The sequence below is a fragment of the Gigantopelta aegis genome, chromosome 14 (assembly GCF_016097555.1).
Source record: "Gigantopelta aegis isolate Gae_Host chromosome 14, Gae_host_genome, whole genome shotgun sequence".
Lineage (NCBI taxonomy): Eukaryota > Metazoa > Mollusca > Gastropoda > Neomphalida > Peltospiridae > Gigantopelta > Gigantopelta aegis.
Window position 1 is genome coordinate 58,845,404 of NC_054712.1, and position 23,229 is coordinate 58,868,632.

The following is a 23,229-nucleotide window of genomic DNA, read 5'->3' on the forward strand; positions in this document are numbered from 1 at the left end:
TACTGGTACAAAATAAACATCTTGTTGATGAGACTAATGTTTGGAGTGAGTTTGTTTGTATTTCCAGCTAGTACGCAGTAATGCATAGATTGGTATATAAACAATTGTTCGTTATGCAATGTTGTACAGGACGACGTAGCACAGTCAGGAAAACTAGTGGTACATTAATAATTGAAGGGATGGTACATTTTTAGATGGAATAGTGTTTTTTGAAATTCACTATTCCTTTGGGATAGTGGTAAAAAAATTAAATTTCAACCCCTGTTGGTGTGCAGTCTGTTTAAGATCGATGGGCTTACTGGGCTATTTCCTGTTCCAGCCAGTGCACCACAACTGGAATATCAAAGTCTGTGATATGTGCTACCCTGTCTGTGGGATGGTGCTACTAATGGAAAAATGTAGTGGGTTTCCTCTCTTGGACTATATGTCAAAATTACCAAATGTTTGACATCCAACAGCCAATGATGTGCTCTAGTGGTGTTGTTAAACAAAACAAACTTTAACATTATGGTGACTGCAGGTTTCTGGAAACAATAAGCTGATTTGTTATGAATGTGTAATTATCATCTGTTTGACACCTGTACAGCATACCAGCAAATAGTTTAAGTGCTTTTTATCGATAATTTCTGTCTGGCTTGACATAAAAAAGAAGAAGAATGAAATATAGGCCATAATAGGGTAAACTAATGAAGAAAATAGAATCTCAAACTCTTGACAAGTTTACGTCCTTCGATCAATATTTTTACAAATTCTTGTTTCCAAAACAATGTCTTGCCTACAAATTCTTCATTAATTATATCAGTATTACAGGTGCAAATATTTAATGATGCAACATCATTCAAAAGTCTGAGAAATAAAATCTCAATTATGACTGAAATCTCGCTAATTTTTTTTATTTCACCAGCCATGGAACATACACATGTAGGTGAAAAACTCTTGTTAAATCCATGGTCATTAAACAAACATTCCTGCCATTTGGTGATTCTGATAATGTTAATTAATGTCTTCGTTTTTCAGTAACTCTGCGGGAGGTGAAAGAAATTCGCTCAGGGAAAAACTCACGAGACTTTGAAAAGTGGCCTGAGGAATCTCGCAAGGTGGAAAGTAAACTGTGCTTCACGGTGTTTTACGGCAGTGATTTCAAACTAAAGACTCTGTCAGTTGTCGGTAAGTAGGACAGTGTTGTTGCAGAATGCGTATACCACTAGAGGTGTAATGATACGAGTGTGGCACAATAGGATACGTATCTTGATATGTGGGTCACGATACAATATATATTGTGATACCTCAAAACATTGATGGTCAATGACCCTAATTCTTAAGCAGTATAAATGATTTTTTTGCAATTACCTTTGTTACTATTAAACAACACTTCAATTACAGCTTTGTTACTATTAAACAACACTCCAATTACAGCTTTGTTACTATTAAACAACACTCCAATTACAGCTTTGTTACTATTAAACAACACTCCAATTACAGCTTTGTTACTATTAAACAACACTCCAATTACAGCTTTGTTACTATTAAACAACACTTCAATTACAGCTTTGTTACTATTAAACAACACTCCAATTACAGCTTTGTTACTATTAAACAACACTTCAATTACAGCTTTGTTACTATTAAACAACACTTCAATTACATCTAGCTTAAGTGATCAATTTTTGTCTTTCTGTGGTTCAAAATACATTTTATTTAAAGTAGAAAATACTTAACTGCAGAATTATATATTCGTGATACAAACAGACTCTGCAATAAATTGATGTATTTTATTGTGGACTTAGTATCGTGATGCAATACTATACTATATCGCGAGATCGTTACACCTTTAGTATGCAGTTTCAAACTACTTGTATATATATAATTACATAACACAGATTGTTCCACTAATTAAGACAGACTGCATTTTCCTTAATTATTGTTGTTTTTAATTGTAAACTTGTCAAGTTATATGGTCTTGCTTGAATTTTTGTCAAGGCTTACATTCTAAAGATGGAAAAAGTATGATAGCATTGCAGCACGTACAGCTTTCTGTGTAACAACAGTTTCCTTACCCTAAACCCAATCCCACTCTACAGGTATATTACTGTGGAAGTTCTAAAGGGGCGAGTATATAACGGTACGCTCAATGATGACAAACACGAGTTACCGGAAGGGTTCACAGTTTTTTTGTACAAGGGAAACAAAACAAAACGACCCTGTAAAGACAATAAACAATAATAAATATCACAGGCTTAAATAGTTAAAATACACACATAAAACTCAATCACCATTCAATCATATACATAATTCATAATTCAAAGATGATTGAATTATATCAAGGCATATAAATAACATATATAGCATGATCTGCCTTTATTCAACACCTGGGTAATTATACCAACTTAACTTCCCTTAATGTACTCGCTACCAAAATAAAATACTAAATGAATAAATGTAAATAAAATGCGTAACGCTTAATTGGAAAGGGCATCTGTTATATATTTATATTAAGTAATTAACCCATCTATCATATATGGAAATGTGCATCTACTACACCAGTATATTAATACTTATTAATATAATCCAATATATAAATCTCCAGTGATGGAATACACTACAAATAATACAATAATCTTTTATACGACACACATATGATTCAATTGCACTGGCCAGGTGCTCATGAAACGTACGTGCGGCATACAAAGCACGTGCGTTATATGACAAATACCACACACAATCCAAATAAATATATTACATTACATTATTCTACACACCTTTGTTATTGGCAAAATGGTCAGTGACTGGAACGCTTAGATGTTATATGGTTCCAGCCTAGAAACAAATAAAATGACATAAGTTATCATGTAAATACAATTATTCCAATATGGCTGCCATGATAACCTTAGACGTTAACCATACATTTTTATACATAATTAACTAGGAAAATAACTTATTCATATATATTACTTTAAAATATGAGTTTCATTATATATAGAAACATTATATAACTTTAGTTGGTTTTATATTAATTACTAGGCTTACTATTAAACAACTTCACCCTTATTTTATTATAACATATGTTTACCAGCTTTTAATCAAAACTCGTTAATATATCAAATTACGTACTAGTTATAAATACTATTTTATATTATAATAACATTAAAACATGCTTGTTAGTCATACCTTGTGTGTGCAGTGTAAATGATACCGGATATGAAGAAGAAATGAAGTCGTAGAGCAGAGCAGTCAAAAGAACGTCTTGAACAAATAATAATTACCGTAGTGTTCGTCACGTGATCATAAAACAGTGACCACTACACAATAAACTATAGCGATTGGTCTAAATACCCGCACGGACAATTCGCCCCAATCGTTGGCGGGAAACATCACTTGGGCATTGCCCGTATAGTATATTCTATACGGGAAAACCTAGTAAACGAATATAACATTAATTAAAGGTAAAATAAACAATTATGTACAGAATAAAACATTAGTGAAAGGTGTACGTTATGATATTTACATGGACCTCACACATTTTACTCACTGTTACAAGTACACAAATAGCATTGTATACTATTCATCAGGACATTAGGGTGACCAATCTTGGACAGTACACAAATGGCATTGTATACTATTCATCAGGACATTAGGGTGACCAATCTTGGACAGTACACATATGGCATTGTATACTATTCATCAGGACATTAGGGTGACCAATCTTGGACAGTACACAAATGGCATTGTATACTATTCATCAGGACATTAGGGTGACCAGTCTTGGACAGTACACATATGGCATTGTATACTATTCATCAGGACATTAGGGTGACCAATCTTGGACAGTACACAAATGGCATTGTATACTATTCATCAGGACATTAGGGTGACCAATCTTGGACAGTACACATATGGCATTGTATACTATTCATCAGGACATTAGGGTGGCCAATCTTGGACAGTACACAAATGGCATTGTATACTATTCATCAGGACATTAGGGTGACCAATCTTGGACAGTACACAAATGGCATTGTATACTATTCATCAGGACATTAGGGTGACCAATCTTGGACAGTTCACAAATGGCATTGTATACTATTCATCAGGACATTAGGGTGACCAATCTTGGACAATGGCAAGATAATGGATCAAACAATTTAGATATGTTACCTGTAATTAGTGTTTTAATAATTTTGTGTTAGTTAACCGTAACACACTGTTGCTTCGGTTCTTTATTACATTAACACATTAATGTGTAAAACCAGGCAATCTGTAGAATGCCTGAAAAATTGCAGGCAATCTGTAAGGTAACTGATTCACTCGGGCAATCTGTATATTGCCTAACTATTTCAGGCGAAATACACATTGCCTGACCTTTCAAGGTAATTTCTAGACACATTACCTGAAGTGAAAGATCCATCATTCATTGACAGCAATTGTTAAAAAGGTAAAAACAACTAGTGATAAAATGCAGTATTATTTAATTCATTATTTAATTAAGTCCCACCTCAATGTCGGTACACATGCCACTTAAAGTATATAACGTTTGGTTACATAAATCAAACTGGTTCCTGCTGTATCGTCCTTTAAGTAGTCCTGCGTGAACTGCAATGCAGTACAAGTCATTTTCATCTCGATCAACACGCACACCCATGATGTTACGAGGATCCCCTTTACCACGGTCTACCAAAGGGATAGGTATGGTCACGTTGTGTCCTGGGTTACCATCAACATGCTCCAGACGACTTCGTTTGACCATGCGTTCTGCTTGTGCCATCTGACCATCAGCTGCTCGCTTACGTTGAATATAGATGTTCTCTTGCTGCACTGAGAGTTGAGCTGGTTGTTCTATATGTAAAATAAAACGTTGTTAAATATTTTTTTAAGTATTGATATTACATATATCAGTTTACTACTTTTTATTACATGAAAAACCACCGAGAGAAAAATCTTGTCATCCATTAACCAAAAACCCTGTTATATTAACATTATTATTAATAGTACTAATTGTGGCATAGTGGTGAACTATTTTTGTTGTGTATGAAAAAGTAATAATATGCACAAAGTACAGAGTAAAATTAATTTTAAAGTGGTTCATTTAAAAGTAATACTATACGGTGATAACATACACAGTGTGCCATATAGTGACGAACAGTGTGAACGAACATACCTGACAAGGATTCGGGAACATCATTGGTAACGGTAACGCTGACTGTGTCCTGATCAGATCCATCAGATTCTGCAGCATCCATGTTTGATGAACTGTCTGTTGTAGCATATGCTGCAATGAGATCCTCTTCAGACACCATGCATGTTCAACGGGCTTCTAATCCATTGAAAAAACAATATATTTTAAGGTAATTAACCGTTACGATTATTCTTTCAAAGTATAGAATTAACAGATTAAGACAGTGTGAGATTAAAAGCAATATTTTGAATCTTAATTACTTTGATGTCAAGCTTTTCGTCAGTGTTTTGTTTTTGGAGAATGTGTTTGAGTGAGTGAGTGAAAGATTTTACACGTGCGTATATACCACGAAGGTTTCACGCATGCCTGTCACGGGCTTAATCTCTGACTTTCGCCAGTGACTAAGTCCGGGCCAGGAGGGTCTGAGGGTTAAGTTTAAGGTGGGCAGAATTTGGAATAAACAATTTAGCGGTCGGTCAAAAGACCTAAGTCCTAAAATCCTAACGACATTCTACACTTCTACACATGTCTGGACTAAGAATTTAAATCCAAAGATTTTTTGACTGCTCGGCCTAAAAGGTTTTAAGGTGATTTGAGCAATTGATTGGGCACCAAAGTAAAGTGCGTTGGACTATTTATAAAAAAAAATAAACATAAGAATTTTGAGCCGCGGCCGAAAATGTTTAAAGTCCAACTAAGCCCAAAAAAGGAGGACTCGTGGCGAAGTGATGGACTGTTCAGGCCTGAAGTTGGGGAGTCCTTCAGTCAACATGGCGATGTTTCTGTTGATGGCTCCTGGATAGATGTCCCGCAGTACCATCTTCAAGATGCGGTGGATGGTTGTGTTGGGCATCAATGGCATCAGGAGTCCCTGCCTGTACAGTCCGTCCTACTGTGCCGTCACGTAGAGTTGGTCCGAGTGAAGGGCTCCTTTTAGCTGGTACTTCCCTTGTCCAGTTGGAAGTTGGCGCCAATGATCTTCTCTCCAAGGGCCCTTGATTAGAGCGCTATCGGTAAAGTCGCTGTAGACTGCTCCTCGGTAGCTGGCAGCTTGTCGCAGACGAGAGTCATCGGGTTGGTCGGATGTCTTTGGTATGGTGGCCGCAGACACCTTCCTCCTCTCGAACTCCCGCTGGACCGCCGCTGGAACCGCAACAACTTCCGGAGGCGCTGATGAGCTGGCTGGGTGGTGACCACAAGTCCCGTCTCCATCTGCGTTGGTACGTCTACAGGAGGGACTGTCAGTGGAGCTGACAGCTTTGCCCCCCCCCCCCCCCCCCCAAGGCCGCTCCTGGCGAGTGCTTCGGTCGAGTAGCTGGGGGTGACAGTGCAGAATGAACCACCCCAGGTGGTTTAGCCACCGGGTTTGGATCACCCTGCACCGCCCCTGTCGGTCTCGTCCTCCGTTTCGGAAAAGGAGGGGCCGCCCCTGGCAGTTGAGCCGCCAAGTTAGGTCCCCCTGGGTAGTCTTAGGTCGCCTCCTCCGTCTTCTGCTAGGTGAGCGTCGCTTCTTGTCCACGCCGTAGATTAGCGTGACAGTCGCTGAGTCGCCGTCGTGTTCTATGCTATACTTGGACAAAGGCCCAAGCGTACGCAACACAGCCCCTAGGGTTGGGGGGATAGAAATCACCACGTTCTCGGAATACAACCGCATCGTTCGAGAGTCAGACGAAAAAGAATGTGTTTGTGGAGATTTTTATTTACCTTTACAACAATTGCTGTCAGTGAATGGTGGATCTTTCATTTCAGGCAATGTGTCTAGAAATTACCTTGAAAAGTCAGGCAATGTGTATATTGCCTGAAATATTTAGGCAATATACAGATTGCCTGAGTGAATCAGTTACTTTACAGATTGCCTGAAAATTTCAGGCATTCTACAGATTGCCTGAAAATTTCAGGCATTCTACAGATTGCCTGGTTTTACACATTGACTGTAACATATATACGTTTAATTTTTAAATGTAATACTAATTCAACTGTAACTGATTATTTGGTTCATGCGAATTTAAAGGAACGTAACCAACACATGAACAGAACAACTGTTCTCGTGAAATATTGTACTCCGTAAGGTTCAAGCACAAGTGTACTGGACAAACATTTTAGCTATTTGGACTACCTGTCCCAAATGACAGAATAATGGCTCCTTTTTTAATGTTATGTTTTTCTCTGTGAGCAGCAGTGTGTAACCATTGTTTTTAAACTACAGCCACTATCAAGTATATATGTTTAATCTGTATATATGTTTAATATTAATATTACTTATTAACTTAACCATTAATGGTTTTGTTTTCCTTGACACTTTGTTTTTTTCTGTGAACAGTAAACAGTTTGTAACCATTGCTTTTAAATATTAATATTAATATTTATTATAAACTTAACCTTTAATGGTTTCCATTTCACGATTCTATGTTTTTCTTTGTGAACAACGAACAGTATGTATTTTAAATATTAATATTAATCTTTATTATAAACTTAACCTTTAATGGTTTCCATTTCACGATTCTATGTTTTTCTTTGTGAACAACGAACAGTATGTATTATAAATATTAATATTAATATTTATTATAAACTTAACCTTTAATGGTTTCCATTTCACGATTCTATGTTTTTCTTTGTGAACAGCGAACAGTATGTATTTTAAATATTAATATTAATCTTTATTATAAACTTAACCTTTAATGGTTTCCATTTCACGATTCTATGTTTTTCTTTGTGAACAACGAACAGTATGTATTTTAAATATTAATATTAATCTTTATTATAAACTTAACCTTTAATGGTTTCCATTTCACGATTCTATGTTTTTCTTTGTGAACAACGAACAGTATGTATTTTAAATATTAATATTAATCTTTATTATAAACTTAACCTTTAATGGTTTCCATTTCACGATTCTATGTTTTTCTTTGTGAACAACGAACAGTATGTATTTTAAATATTAATATTAATCTTTATTATAAACTTAACCTTTAATGGTTTCCATTTCACGATTCTATGTTTTTATTTGTGAACAGCGAACAGTATGTATTTTAAATATTAATATTAATCTTTATTATAAACTTAACCTTTAATGGTTTCCATTTCACGATTCTATGTTTTTCTTTGTGAACAGCGAACAGTATGTATTTTAAATATTAATATTAATCTTTATTATAAACTTAACCTTTAATGGTTTCCATTTCACGATTCTATGTTTTTCTTTGTGAACAGCGAACAGTATGTATTTTAAATATTAATATTAATCTTTATTATAAACTTAACCTTTAATGGTTTCCATTTCACGATTCTATGTTTTTCTTTGTGAACAGCGAACAGTATGTATTTTAAATATTAATATTAATCTTTATTATAAACTTAACCTTTAATGGTTTCCATTTCACGATGCTATGTTTTTCTTTGTGAACAGCGAACAGTATGTATTTTAAATATTAATATTAATCTTTATTATAAACTTAACCTTTAATGGTTTCCATTTCACGATGCTATGTTTTTCTTTGTGAACAGCGAACAGTATGTATTTTAAATATTAATATTAATCTTTATTATAAACTTAACCTTTAATGGTTTCCATTTCACGATTCTATGTTTTTCTTTGTGAACAGCGAACAGTATGTATTTTAAATATTAATATTAATCTTTATTATAAACTTAACCTTTAATGGTTTCCATTTCACGATGCTATGTTTTTCTTTGTGAACAGCGAACAGTATGTATTTTAAATATTAATATTAATCTTTATTATAAACTTAACCTTTAATGGTTTCCATTTCACGATTCTATGTTTTTCTTTGTGAACAGCGAACAGTATGTATTTTAAATATTAATATTAATCTTTATTATAAACTTAACCTTTAATGGTTTCCATTTCACGATTCTATGTTTTTCTTTGTGAACAGCGAACAGAGTGTAACCATTGCTTTTAATATTTATTATTAACTTAACCATTAATGGTTTCCTTTACCTTGACTCGTTACATTTTTCTGTGGACAGCGAACAGTGTGGATGAGTACAACATCTGGATGAAGGGGCTGGAGTACCTGGTTCAGGATACAAAAGATGCTTCCTATCAGCTGCAGCTAGAAAGGTGACCGTCAGATATGTAGAGTATTTTCTTGAACATTATTAAAATGTGGTTAATTTAAGGACTATTTTTAATTTTTATTTGCTAGATTTATGTTAAATGTTGTAGCCACTCAGGTCTTTAACCAGGATTTTGAGGGGGGTGGGGGGGGATCGTTTAAGCTTATGGTGAGGCACTTCGCCTCACACAAGGGCATGGAGCACCCGAGTTGCTTAGGGGGATCCGGGAGCATATTGAAAAAAAAAAGCCACCGATAGAGGGGATCGACCGACACTCCCCCCAACCCCCCACCCCCGACCCCCCATTGGCTACGGGCCTGCACTCTGTATAGAAATTACCAATTGAATGATTTCGCAATGATCAGGATGAGCCTAGATTTAGAAAAAAAAATCAACTTTTATTATTCATTCTTGTTTAGAACTTGTATACTTTAAGTAATAAAGCTAATAATTAAATACACACATTATAATTTTCTCCGTTAAATTGCAATCATGAAAAATATGAAAATTACATACACAAATAATACTCTTTATCAGAGTTCAACAAATCCACTAGCCCAACGCCCGTGGCTAGTGGTTTTTAAGTTCGGGCTAGTGAAAAACGCAAAACCACTAGCCCCTGTGGGCTAGTGGTTTCCCCCCTCCTCTCGTCATCGCTCGATCGTGTTTTTTTTTTTTCTTTCTTTCTTTTTCTCTCGGCTGAAATTTCGTTTAATAAATTTGATTGTGACGTTTGTCATCGAATAATATCAACAACGCAATGAGTATATAATAATAATCCACTTGAGCTAGGTCTGCAAACTGCAGTAACATGCTATCTCTACATCGTCACAGTTACAGCATGCATTGTTTACCTTTCCCTTTCAAGTTTCTGGCACAGGAAATAAAGTCTAATGACATGCGTGTTTTGATTGGTTAGACACGTCACGTGGTCGTTAATCTCGCACATGTTTTAGGCTAAGAACTTGGAAATCACCAATCGCGACGACAGGTTAATCTCAATCAAGTAAACCCCAGCCATGCTTTGAATTTCAGTGTTTGTTTTATTTACCTATTGTTTTCTAATTTAACACTTCGCTAACATGTGGTTATCGGCAATCAGGAAAACAATTTACTTTAATGGTAACCGCATATGCAATGACTCGGCTTGGCCTATTACGTGTATCGGTTTGGATAAAACGTCACAGCTGCCGATACAAGATAATACCTTTTTTGTTCATCAATTAACAACGGATTAGATGTCACCGTTATATTCTTTTGATATCGGTCTGACACGGAATAATGCCCTGTATTTGGCATCACCGTTCCTGGCAACACTGTCGTACCCTCATTTAAATTTAATTGTTTTGATAGTGTTTTTAGATACCAACCAAGAGTTTGCTCAATTATTTTCCCCGGGGGGGGGGAGGGCAAAAACAAAAACGGGACAATGACGATGGATCACACTTGACAAAAGACAAAACGTACGACAACAAAAAACTGAAAGTTACAACATGATTTAAGTGTTTGTTTTATTTTACTGTTATACTCGTAAATGTGTAATGTTACAAAAATTATATAAAAATCCAGTTATAATTGATCAGGAATTTGGGCTAGTGCTTTATCTTGGTGGGCTAGTGGTTTTCACAAACCCACTAGCCCTGTGGCTAGTGACTTTTCAAAATATTTGTCATACTCTGTCTTTATCCTGCAACCACTGTTTCTATTGACAGATTATGATGACCGATTCAAGCAAAGTCATAAACGTATACTAGCAGATTATCACTTTTGACGTCACTCATATCACATCACACGCATAGCTGCATTACAACATTTCTCATTTGACCTCTAGGTCATCATACAATGTGGCTGAAATAACAGAAATAATAGCTTTTCCCCTTAATTTTTATGGTCTGCAGGATAAAGATAATACTAGTAACTAGTTAATAACGTCGGATATCTGCTTTATCCTGTTCAGGCTGAATGAGAAATTCTGCTCGGCAGTCCTCGCGAAATTTCCCATTTTTACCTTCACAGGATAAAGTAGATATCCAAAATCATTAAATGGTTATTCACTATTTTTACAGTATGTGTTTTGTGTTAGTAATAGTATATCGCATGTGACTGACTAGTAATAACCAAGTAAATACTGTACAGAATAATTTTACAGTATGGAATAGTTGAAAAACATGGCCATCAAGCAGCCTCAGTGGACTCATTTACGTTATCCAAATGGAAGTAAGGTCTCACCCCAGTGTTTATTAATAATAGTGTTGATGTTAATATTAACTACACTAATTGTATTTATTTTTTAAACTGTCTTTTAGATGGCTCAGAAAAGAATTTTACTTGATGGAGAAAGTCAGCTTGGAAATGTAAGTACTGAGATGACACCTTATCTATTAAAAGTTTTATTTTATTAGTGTTTAGTTGTATCTTTCATAAAACATATCACAGCCTGTCTACAAGAGAGAAATACATGTACATTAGGGGTGTGATGAATACACATGGTGGCGAATACGATACATATCACGAATATGAGGTGACGAATACGAATATGTATTCACATCCATGAATACACATTACACAAGTACAAAGCCGAAGTATGGTGCGCGTTTCATAACGCGAATGTTTACAAACGTTTTCCTTTGTTTCTGTGGGGCTGTTTGACACTGTTTGTTGTTGTTGTTAGTTTTCTGTTTGCTGGGGGGTTTTTTCTGTTCAATTAAGCAATATATTGTTTGCCGCGAGCGCTCGAATTCGAAAATATCGAAAGATAACTACTCACTAGTTGTGAACAAAATTCACTGCAACAATCCTACAATCACCTTTTCGCGCAAAACATTTTAAAAACCTCATACGGAACCAAAATAGTAACAAGTTAAAATATGTATATGTTATTATCGGAATTTTAAAATATACCATGGCCTTTGCAAACATAAATGTACATATTGTACATATTTAAAAAAATATTCTTAAGTGCTTTGATAACAATTCACCCTTTTCCATGCATGCAAACCGAAACTGTATATACATTGTATAATGTAGACAGAAGTTATGGATTACTGGTAAATTAATTTTATTTTGAATATCAAATATATATTTTTACGGCCATTTTGGTTTTTGGTATCTAGTATTAATCAATTTATATCCATATTTGAATTGCTAATATGCCACAGTTCTCGTTAAGAATTATACAAATATATTTTGCTTTGAGCTGCCATTTAAACGTTAGAATATTGGTTCAACATTATTGACGTTGCACTACGTAGAATGCATAAATTAACGAACTACACTCGCTCGTGTCTCGTATTAGGCTGGTTGAACGAGACTATGCGACGTCATACAGTGTTTTGACAGAAGCGCAGTCAAGCTGCATGTAGAGTACCAGTCCAACGCATGGAATAATAAAAAAAAGGATCAGTCTATGAGTCTGACTATGCAGTTGACCTAATATAAAAAAGGACAATAAAAACGAATCGTTATTGCGTTTTGGTTAGTATGAATTAGAAACATAAATTATCCAGTAAACATTATATATAAGTATTCGTGTATTCAGTTCAGCTAGTGACGAATACGAATGCAACTACAATACAGATTGCTGTTCGGTGCACCGAATATTCGAGTATATCGTTACACCCCTAATGTACATGTACATAGCTTTGAGTAGGTCAGCATACAGCATTTTCTGTTCCACAGTTGATAACATGGGCAAAGGGGTGGTACGATTTATAAATACCCATTATCCACAAAAATAAGTCAAAACGATATACACCCATGCATCAAGAAACTATAGTAGAAGATCTAATAGGCATAAACATACAGTTGAAGATTGATTTTGAACAAAGTTTGATATCCACCCCCCCCCCCATTTAATCACTATATTTAATATTATTACATAATGAAAATATATGTGTATTCTTATTGGTCAAAACCCAGTCACATGACCATCCGTAAATAGTGATATTGCCCTAAGACGTTCTCACCGGTCGATCAAAAGTGATATTGCCCTGACCAATGAAAATAAAGATGAGATAAAATTCTATCCAATAAATGAGTAGGTAACATAATGCAACGTCAACTGCTAATTCTAATGTAAACAAGCACAAACTTGTGACAAAACGCTTTGCTGTCCTTCAGCAAAAAGATAACATCTTTAGTCATACCGAGTTTAATTCTTCAAATACGACAAAAACAAGGTCAGTAAACGTCAAATTGTGTATGAAATATATCACAGATTTAGAAACGTACATGATACATCAAAATGCAGTTGGAATCGGCACTCTCAGGATTTTATGTTGCAAATAAAAAATGCATTTGAAGGTAACTGTTCAGTATAAATGTATATTCAGATTTATCACATTTTTTGTTTTATTTTGCTATTAATATGATTTTGGCACTCTTGCTAGTTATAATGTCTCGAATTAGATTTTTTGTCTTGGTAATGTTTCAGCTGTTTATTTTCGCATTCCTCTGCGTGTCATACAACGTCATAGGATTACGTGATGTCACTAAATCCCATCAGTTTTAACACATTGTGGGAAATTATAAGCGTTGGCGTATTTCGATTCTGTTAAACAAAGCAGGAATGTATGAGTCTTATGGATGACATTATGTAATAAAACAATTATTGACCACATTTCGGGCAATATCATGTTTTATGAACCAAAGAAATTGATATTGATCTCGTCCGTTGGCCTCGGTTAATATCAATTTCTTCGGTCCATAAAACAAGATATTGCCCTCAATGACGGTCAATAATTGATAATGATGCAATGAATCAATAATGTTTAACAACACCCCAGCACAAAAAATACATTGGCTATTGGGTGTCAAACTGTGGTAAATTCAAAAATTAAGTGATAACATTATGCAATAAATTAATGAATGTTTAATGACACCCCAGCACGAAAAATACATTGGCTATTGGGTGTCAAACTGGTAAATTCAAAACATCAAGTGATAAAATGATGCAATGAATCAATAATGTTTAACGACACCCCAGCATGAAAAATACATTGACTGTTTGGTGTCAAACTATGGTAAATTCAAAAATTAAGTAATAACACGATGCAATGCAGCAAACGTCGGTAAAGCTGAAATGTATGTAACAGCTGATTTCCTGGTGTTTTTACAGCGTCACGTTGAAGAGTCTGAAAGCCTGGCTGCCCAGAATCAACTATAAGATGTCCACCAACAAACTGAGAGAAAGATTCCAGGTAATGGTTAATGTAGATGTCCACCAACAAACTGAGAGAAAGATTCCAGGTAATGGTTAATGTAGATGTCCACCAACAAACTGAGAGAAAGATTCCAGGTAATGCTTAAATTACAAGATGTCCACCAACAAACTGAGAGAAAGATTCCAGGTAATGGTTAATGTAGATGTCCACCAACAAATTGAGAGAAAGATTCCAGGTAATGGTTAATGTATAAGATGTCCACCAACAAGCTGAGAGAAAGATTCCAGGTAATGGTTAATGTATAAGATGTCCACCAGCAAACTGCGAGAAAGATTCCAGGTAATGGTTAATGTAGATGTCCACCAACAAACTGAGAGAAAGATTCCAGGTAATGGTTAATGTAGATGTCCACCAACAAACTGAGAGAAAGATTCCAGGTAATGGTTAATGTAGATGTCCACCAACAAACTGAGAGAAAGATTCCAGGTAATGGTTAATGTAGATGTCCACCAACAAACTGAGAGAAAGATTCCAGGTAATGGTTAATGTAGATGTCCACCAACAAACTGAGAGAAAGATTCCAGGTAATGGTTAATGTAGATGTCCACCAACAAACTGAGAGAAAGATTCCAGGTAATGGTTAATGTAGATGTCCACCAACAAACTGAGAAAGATTCCAGGTAATGGTTAATGTAGATGTCCACCAACAAACTGAGAGAAAGATTCCAGGTAATGGTTAATGTAGATGTCCACCAACAAACTGAGAGAAAGATTCCAGGTAATGGTTAATGTAGATGTCCACCAACAAACTGAGAAAGATTCCAGGTAATGGTTAATGTAGATGTCCACCAACAAACTGAGAGAAAGATTCCAGGTAATGGTTAATGTAGATGTCCACCAACAAACTGAGAGAAAGATTCCAGGTAATGGTTAATGTAGATGTCCACCAACAAACTGAGAAAGATTCCAGGTAATGGTTAATGTAGATGTCCACCAACAAACTGAGAGAAAGATTCCAGGTAATGGTTAATGTAGATGTCCACCAACAAACTGAGAAAGATTCCAGGTAATGGTTAATGTAGATGTCCACCAACAAACTGAGAGAAAGATTCCAGGTAATGGTTAATGTAGATGTCCACCAACAAACTGAGAAAGATTCCAGGTAATGGTTAATGTAGATGTCCACCAACAAACTGAGAGAAAGATTCCAGGTAATGGTTAATGTAGATGTCCACCAACAAACTGAGAGAAAGATTCCAGGTAATGGTTAATGTATAAGATGTCCACCAACAAACTGAGAGAAAGATTCCAGGTAATGGTTAATGTAGATGTCCACCAACAAACTGAGAGAAAGATTCCAGGTAATGGTTAATGTAGATGTCCACCAACAAACTGAGAAAGATTCCAGGTAATGGTTAATGTAGATGTCCACCAACAAACTGAGAGAAAGATTCCAGGTAATGGTTAATGTAGATGTCCACCAACAAACTGAGAAAAGATTCCAGGTAATGGTTAATGTAGATGTCCACCAACAAACTGAGAGAAAGATTCCAGGTAATGGTTAATGTAGATGTCCACCAACAAACTGAGAAAGATTCCAGGTAATGGTTAATGTAGATGTCCACCAACAAACTGAGAGAAAGATTCCAGGTAATGGTTAATGTATAAGATGTCCACCAACAAACTGAGAAAGATTCCAGGTAATGGTTAATGTAGATGTCCACCAACAAACTGAGAGAAAGATTCCAGGTAATGGTTAATGTAGATGTCCACCAACAAACTGAGAGAAAGATTCCAGGTAATGGTTAATGTAGATGTCCACCAACAAACTGAGAGAAAGATTCCAGGTAATGGTTAATGTAGATGTCCACCAACAAATTGAGAGAAAGATTCCAGGTAATGGTTAATGTAGATGTCCACCAACAAACTGAGAGAAAGATTCCAGGTAATGGTTAATGTAGATGTCCACCAACAAACTGAGAAAGATTCCAGGTAATGGTTAATGTAGATGTCCACCAACAAACTGAGAGAAAGATTCCAGGTAATGGTTAATGTATAAGATGTCCACCAACAAACTGAGAGAAAGATTCCAGGTAATGGTTAATGTAGATGTCCACCAACAAACTGAGAGAAAGATTCCAGGTAATGGTTAATGTAGATGTCCACCAACAAACTGAGAGAAAGATTCCAGGTAATGGTTAATGTAGATGTCCACCAACAAACTGAGAGAAAGATTCCAGGTAATGGTTAATGTAGATGTCCACCAACAAATTGAGAGAAAGATTCCAGGTAATGGTTAATGTAGATGTCCACCAACAAACTGAGAGAAAGATTCCAGGTAATGGTTAATGTAGATGTCCACCAACAAACTGAGAGAAAGATTCCAGGTAATGGTTAATGTAGATGTCCACCAACAAACTGAGAGAAAGATTCCAGGTAATGGTTAATGTAGATGTCCACCAACAAACTGAGAGAAAGATTCCAGGTAATGGTTAATGTATAAGATGTCCACTAACAAGCTGAGAGAAAGATTCCAGGTAATGGTTAATGTATAAGATGTCCACCAACAAATTGAGAGAAAGATTCCAGGTAATGGTTAATGTAGATGTCCACCAACAAACTGAGAGAAAGATTCCAGGTAATGGTTAATGTAGATGTCCACCAACAAACTGAGAAAGATTCCAGGTAATGGTTAATGTAGATGTCCACCAACAAACTGAGAGAAAGATTCCAGGTAATGGTTAATGTATAAGATGTCCACCAACAAACTGAGAAAGATTCCAGGTAATGGTTAATGTACAAGATGTCCACCAACAAACTGAGAGAAAGATTCCAGGTAATGGTTAATGTAGATGTCCACCAACAAACTGAGAAAGATTCCAGGTAATGGTTAATGTAGATGTCCACCAACAAACTGAGAGAAAGATTCCAGGTAATGGTTAATGTAGATGTCCACCAACAAACTGAGAAAGATTCCAGGTAATGGTTAATGTAGATGTCCACCAACAAACTGAGAGAAAGATTCCAGGTAATGGTTAATGTATAAGATGTCCACCAACAAACTGAGAAAGATTCCAGGTAATGGTTAATGTATAAGATGTCCACTAACAAACTGAGAGAAAGATTCCAGGTAATGGTTAATGTAGATGTCCACCAACAAACTGAGAGAAAGATTCCAGGTAATGGTTAATGTAGATGTCCACCAACAAACTGAGAGAAAGATTCCAGGTAATGGTTAATGTAGATGTCCACCAGCAAACTGAGAGAAAGATTCCAGGTAATGGTTAATGTAGATGTCCACCAACAAACTGAGAGAAAGATTCCAGGTAATGGTTAATGTAGATGTCCACCAACAAACTGAGAGAAAGATTCCAGGTAATGCTTAATGTACAAGATGTCCACCAACAAACTGAGAGAAAGATTCCAGGTAATGGTTAATGTACAAGATGTCCACCAGCAAACTGAGAAAGATTCCAGGTAATGGTTAATGTAGATGTCCACCAACAAACTGAGAGAAAGATTCCAGGTAATGGTTAATGTAGATGTCCACCAACAAACTGAGAGAAAGATTCCAGGTAATGGTTAATGTAGATGTCCACCAACAAACTGAGAGAAAGATTCCAGGTAATGCTTAATGTAGATGTCCACCAACAAACTGAGAGAAAGATTCCAGGTAATGGTTAATGTAGATGTCCACCAACAAACTGAGAGAAAGATTCCAGGTAATGGTTAATGTACAAGATGTCCACCAACAAGCTGAGAGAAAGATTCCAGGTAATGGTTAATGTATAAGATGTCCACCAACAAACTGAGAGAAAGATTCCAGGTAATGGTTAATGTAGATGTCCACCAACAAACTGAGAGAAAGATTCCAGGTAATGGTTAATGTAGATGTCCACCAACAAACTGAGAGAAAGATTCCAGGTAATGGTTAATGTAGATGTCCACCAACAAACTGAGAAAGATTCCAGGTAATGGTTAATGTAGATGTCCACCAACAAACTGAGAGAAAGATTCCAGGTAATGGTTAATGTATAAGATGTCCACCAACAAACTGAGAAAGATTCCAGGTAATGGTTAATGTAGATGTCCACCAACAAACTGAGAGAAAGATTCCAGGTAATGGTTAATGTAGATGTCCACCAACAAACTGAGAGAAAGATTCCAGGTAATGGTTAATGTAGATGTCCACCAACAAACTGAGAGAAAGATTCCAGGTAATGGTTAATGTAGATGTCCACCAACAAACTGAGAGAAAGATTCCAGGTAATGGTTAATGTAGATGTCCACCAACAAACTGAGAGAAAGATTCCAGGTAATGGTTAATGTATAAGATGTCCACTAACAAACTGAGAGAAAGATTCCAGGTAATGGTTAATGTAGATGTCCACCAACAAACTGAGAGAAAGATTCCAGGTAATGGTTAATGTAGATGTCCACCAACAAACTGAGAGAAAGATTCCAGGTAATGGTTAATGTAGATGTCCACCAACAAACTGAGAGAAAGATTCCAGGTAATGCTTAATGTACAAGATGTCCACCAACAAACTGAGAGAAAGATTCCAGGTAATGGTTAATGTACAAGATGTCCACCAGCAAACTGAGAAAGATTCCAGGTAATGGTTAATGTAGATGTCCACCAACAAACTGAGAGAAAGATTCCAGGTAATGGTTAATGTAGATGTCCACCAACAAACTGAGAGAAAGATTCCAGGTAATGGTTAATGTACAAGATGTCCACCAACAAGCTGAGAGAAAGATTCCAGGTAATGGTTAATGTATAAGATGTCCACCAACAAACTGAGAGAAAGATTCCAGGTAATGGTTAATGTATAAGATGTCCACCAACAAACTGAGAGAAAGATTCCAGGTAATGGTTAATGTAGATGTCCACCAACAAACTGAGAGAAAGATTCCAGGTAATGGTTAATGTAGATGTCCACCAACAAACTGAGAGAAAGATTCCAGGTAATGGTTAATGTATAAGATGTCCACTAACAAGCTGAGAGAAAGATTCCAGGTAATGGTTAATGTATAAGATGTCCACCAACAAGCTGAGAGAAAGATTCCAGGTAATGGTTAATGTATAAGATGTCCACCAACAAGCTGAGAGAAAGATTCCAGGTAATGGTTAATGTACAAGATGTCCACCAACAAACTGAGAGAAAGATTCCAGGTAATGGTTAATGTAGATGTCCACCAACAAACTGAGAGAAAGATTCCAGGTAATGGTTAATGTAGATGTCCACCAACAAACTGAGAGAAAGATTCCAGGTAATGGTTAATGTAGATGTCCACCAACAAACTGAGAGAAAGATTCCAGGTAATGGTTAATGTAGATGTCCACCAACAAACTGAGAGAAAGATTCCAGGTAATGGTTAATGTAGATGTCCACCAACAAACTGAGAGAAAGATTCCAGGTAATGGTTAATGTAGATGTCCACCAACAAACTGAGAAAGATTCCAGGTAATGGTTAATGTAGATGTCCACCAACAAACTGAGAGAAAGATTCCAGGTAATGGTTAATGTAGATGTCCACCAACAAACTGAGAGAAAGATTCCAGGTAATGGTTAATGTAGATGTCCACCAACAAACTGAGAGAAAGATTCCAGGTAATGGTTAATGTAGATGTCCACCAACAAACTGAGAGAAAGATTCCAGGTAATGGTTAATGTAGATGTCCACCAACAAACTGAGAGAAAGATTCCAGGTAATGGTTAATGTAGATGTCCACCAACAAACTGAGAGAAAGATTCCAGGTAATGGTTAATGTAGATGTCCACCAACAAACTGAGAGAAAGATTCCAGGTAATGGTTAATGTAGATGTCCACCAACAAACTGAGAAAGATTCCAGGTAATGGTTAATGTAGATGTCCACCAACAAACTGAGAGAAAGATTCCAGGTAATGGTTAATGTAGATGTCCACCAACAAACTGAGAGAAAGATTCCAGGTAATGGTTAATGTAGATGTCCACCAACAAACTGAGAAAGATTCCAGGTAATGGTTAATGTAGATGTCCACCAACAAACTGAGAGAAAGATTCCAGGTAATGGTTAATGTAGATGTCCACCAACAAACTGAGAGAAAGATTCCAGGTAATGGTTAATGTAGATGTCCACCAACAAACTGAGAAAAGATTCCAGGTAATGGTTAATGTAGATGTCCACCAACAAACTGAGAGAAAGATTCCAGGTAATGGTTAATGTAGATGTCCACCAACAAACTGAGAGAAAGATTCCAGGTAATGGTTAATGTAGATGTCCACCAACAAACTGAGAGAAAGATTCCAGGTAATGGTTAATGTAGATGTCCACCAACAAACTGAGAGAAAGATTCCAGGTAATGGTTAATGTAGATGTCCACCAACAAACTGAGAGAAAGATTCCAGGTAATGGTTAATGTAGATGTCCACCAACAAACTGAGAGAAAGATTCCAGGTAATGGTTAATGTAGATGTCCACCAACAAACTGAGAGAAAGATTCCAGGTAATGGTTAATGTACAAGATGTCCACCAACAAACTGAGAGAAAGATTCCAGGTAATGGTTAATGTATAAGATGTCCACCAACAAACTGAGAGAAAGATTCCAGGTAATGGTTAATGTAGATGTCCACCAACAAACTGAGAGAAAGATTCCAGGTAATGGTTAATGTAGATGTCCACCAACAAACTGAGAGAAAGATTCCAGGTAATGGTTAATGTAGATGTCCACCAACAAACTGAGAGAAAGATTCCAGGTAATGGTTAATGTAGATGTCCACCAACAAACTGAGAGAAAGATTCCAGGTAATGGTTAATGTAGATGTCCACCAACAAACTGAGAGAAAGATTCCAGGTAATGGTTAATGTAGATGTCCACCAACAAACTGAGAGAAAGATTCCAGGTAATGGTTAATGTAGATGTCCACCAACAAACTGAGAGAAAGATTCCAGGTAATGGTTAATGTAGATGTCCACCAACAAACTGAGAGAAAGATTCCAGGTAATGGTTAATGTAGATGTCCACCAACAAACTGAGAGAAAGATTCCAGGTAATGGTTAATGTAGATGTCCACCAACAAACTGAGAGAAAGATTCCAGGTAATGGTTAATGTAGATGTCCACCAACAAACTGAGAGAAAGATTCCAGGTAATGGTTAATGTAGATGTCCACCAACAAACTGAGAGAAAGATTCCAGGTAATGGTTAATGTACAAGATGTCCACCAACAAACTGAGAGAAAGATTCCAGGTAATGGTTAATGTAGATGTCCACCAACAAACTGAGAGAAAGATTCCAGGTAATGGTTAATGTAGATGTCCACCAACAAACTGAGAGAAAGATTCCAGGTAATGGTTAATGTAGATGTCCACCAACAAACTGAGAGAAAGATTCCAGGTAATGGTTAATGTAGATGTCCACCAACAAACTGAGAGAAAGATTCCAGGTAATGGTTAATGTAGATGTCCACCAACAAACTGAGAGAAAGATTCCAGGTAATGGTTAATGTAGATGTCCACCAACAAACTGAGAGAAAGATTCCAGGTAATGGTTAATGTAGATGTCCACCAACAAACTGAGAGAAAGATTCCAGGTAATGGTTAATGTATAAGATGTCCACCAACAAACTGAGAGAAAGATTCCAGGTAATGGTTAATGTAGATGTCCACCAACAAACTGAGAGAAAGATTCCAGGTAATGGTTAATGTACAAGATGTCCACCAACAAACTGAGAGAAAGATTCCAGGTAATGGTTAATGTAGATGTCCACCAACAAACTGAGAGAAAGATTCCAGGTAATGGTTAATGTACAAGATGTCCACCAACAAACTGAGAGAAAGATTCCAGGTAATGGTTAATGTAGATGTCCACCAACAAACTGAGAGAAAGATTCCAGGTAATGGTTAATGTAGATGTCCACCAACAAACTGAGAGAAAGATTCCAGGTAATGGTTAATGTACAAGATGTCCACCAACAAACTGAGAGAAAGATTCCAGGTAATGGTTAATGTAGATGTCCACCAACAAACTGAGAGAAAGATTCCAGGTAATGGTTAATGTAGATGTCCACCAACAAACTGAGAGAAAGATTCCAGGTAATGGTTAATGTAGATGTCCACCAACAAACTGAGAGAAAGATTCCAGGTAATGGTTAATGTAGATGTCCACCAACAAACTGAGAGAAAGATTCCAGGTAATGGTTAATGTAGATGTCCACCAACAAACTGAGAGAAAGATTCCAGGTAATGGTTAATGTAGATGTCCACCAACAAACTGAGAGAAAGATTCCAGGTAATGGTTAATGTAGATGTCCACCAACAAACTGAGAGAAAGATTCCAGGTAATGGTTAATGTAGATGTCCACCAACAAACTGAGAGAAAGATTCCAGGTAATGGTTAATGTACAAGATGTCCACCAACAAACTGAGAGAAAGATTCCAGGTAATGGTTAATGTATAAGATGTCCACCAACAAACTGAGAGAAAGATTCCAGGTAATGGTTAATGTAGATGTCCACCAACAAACTGAGAGAAAGATTCCAGGTAATGGTTAATGTACAAGATGTCCACCAACAAACTGAGAGAAAGATTCCAGGTAATGGTTAATGTAGATGTCCACCAACAAACTGAGAGAAAGATTCCAGGTAATGGTTAATGTAGATGTCCACCAACAAACTGAGAGAAAGATTCCAGGTAATGGTTAATGTAGATGTCCACCAACAAACTGAGAGAAAGATTCCAGGTAATGGTTAATGTAGATGTCCACCAACAAACTGAGAGAAAGATTCCAGGTAATGGTTAATGTAGATGTCCACCAACAAACTGAGAG

At 36.4% G+C, this 23,229-nt stretch overlaps 1 protein-coding gene across 2 annotated transcripts in view; it reads left to right on the forward strand.

The window, feature by feature from the left end:
- The window catches only part of LOC121388579 (1-phosphatidylinositol 4,5-bisphosphate phosphodiesterase gamma-1-like), a 125,517-nt gene that overhangs the window by 14,342 nt on the left and 87,946 nt on the right, over positions 1-23,229 (forward strand). For both annotated transcript variants that reach the window (XM_041519970.1, XM_041519971.1), the window contains exons 2-5: positions 1,018-1,167; positions 9,164-9,257; positions 11,560-11,607; positions 14,370-14,451. In XM_041519970.1, the coding sequence (XP_041375904.1) occupies positions 1,018-1,167; positions 9,164-9,257; positions 11,560-11,607; positions 14,370-14,451 (374 nt within the window). The remainder of the gene's footprint in view (positions 1-1,017; positions 1,168-9,163; positions 9,258-11,559; positions 11,608-14,369; positions 14,452-23,229) is intronic.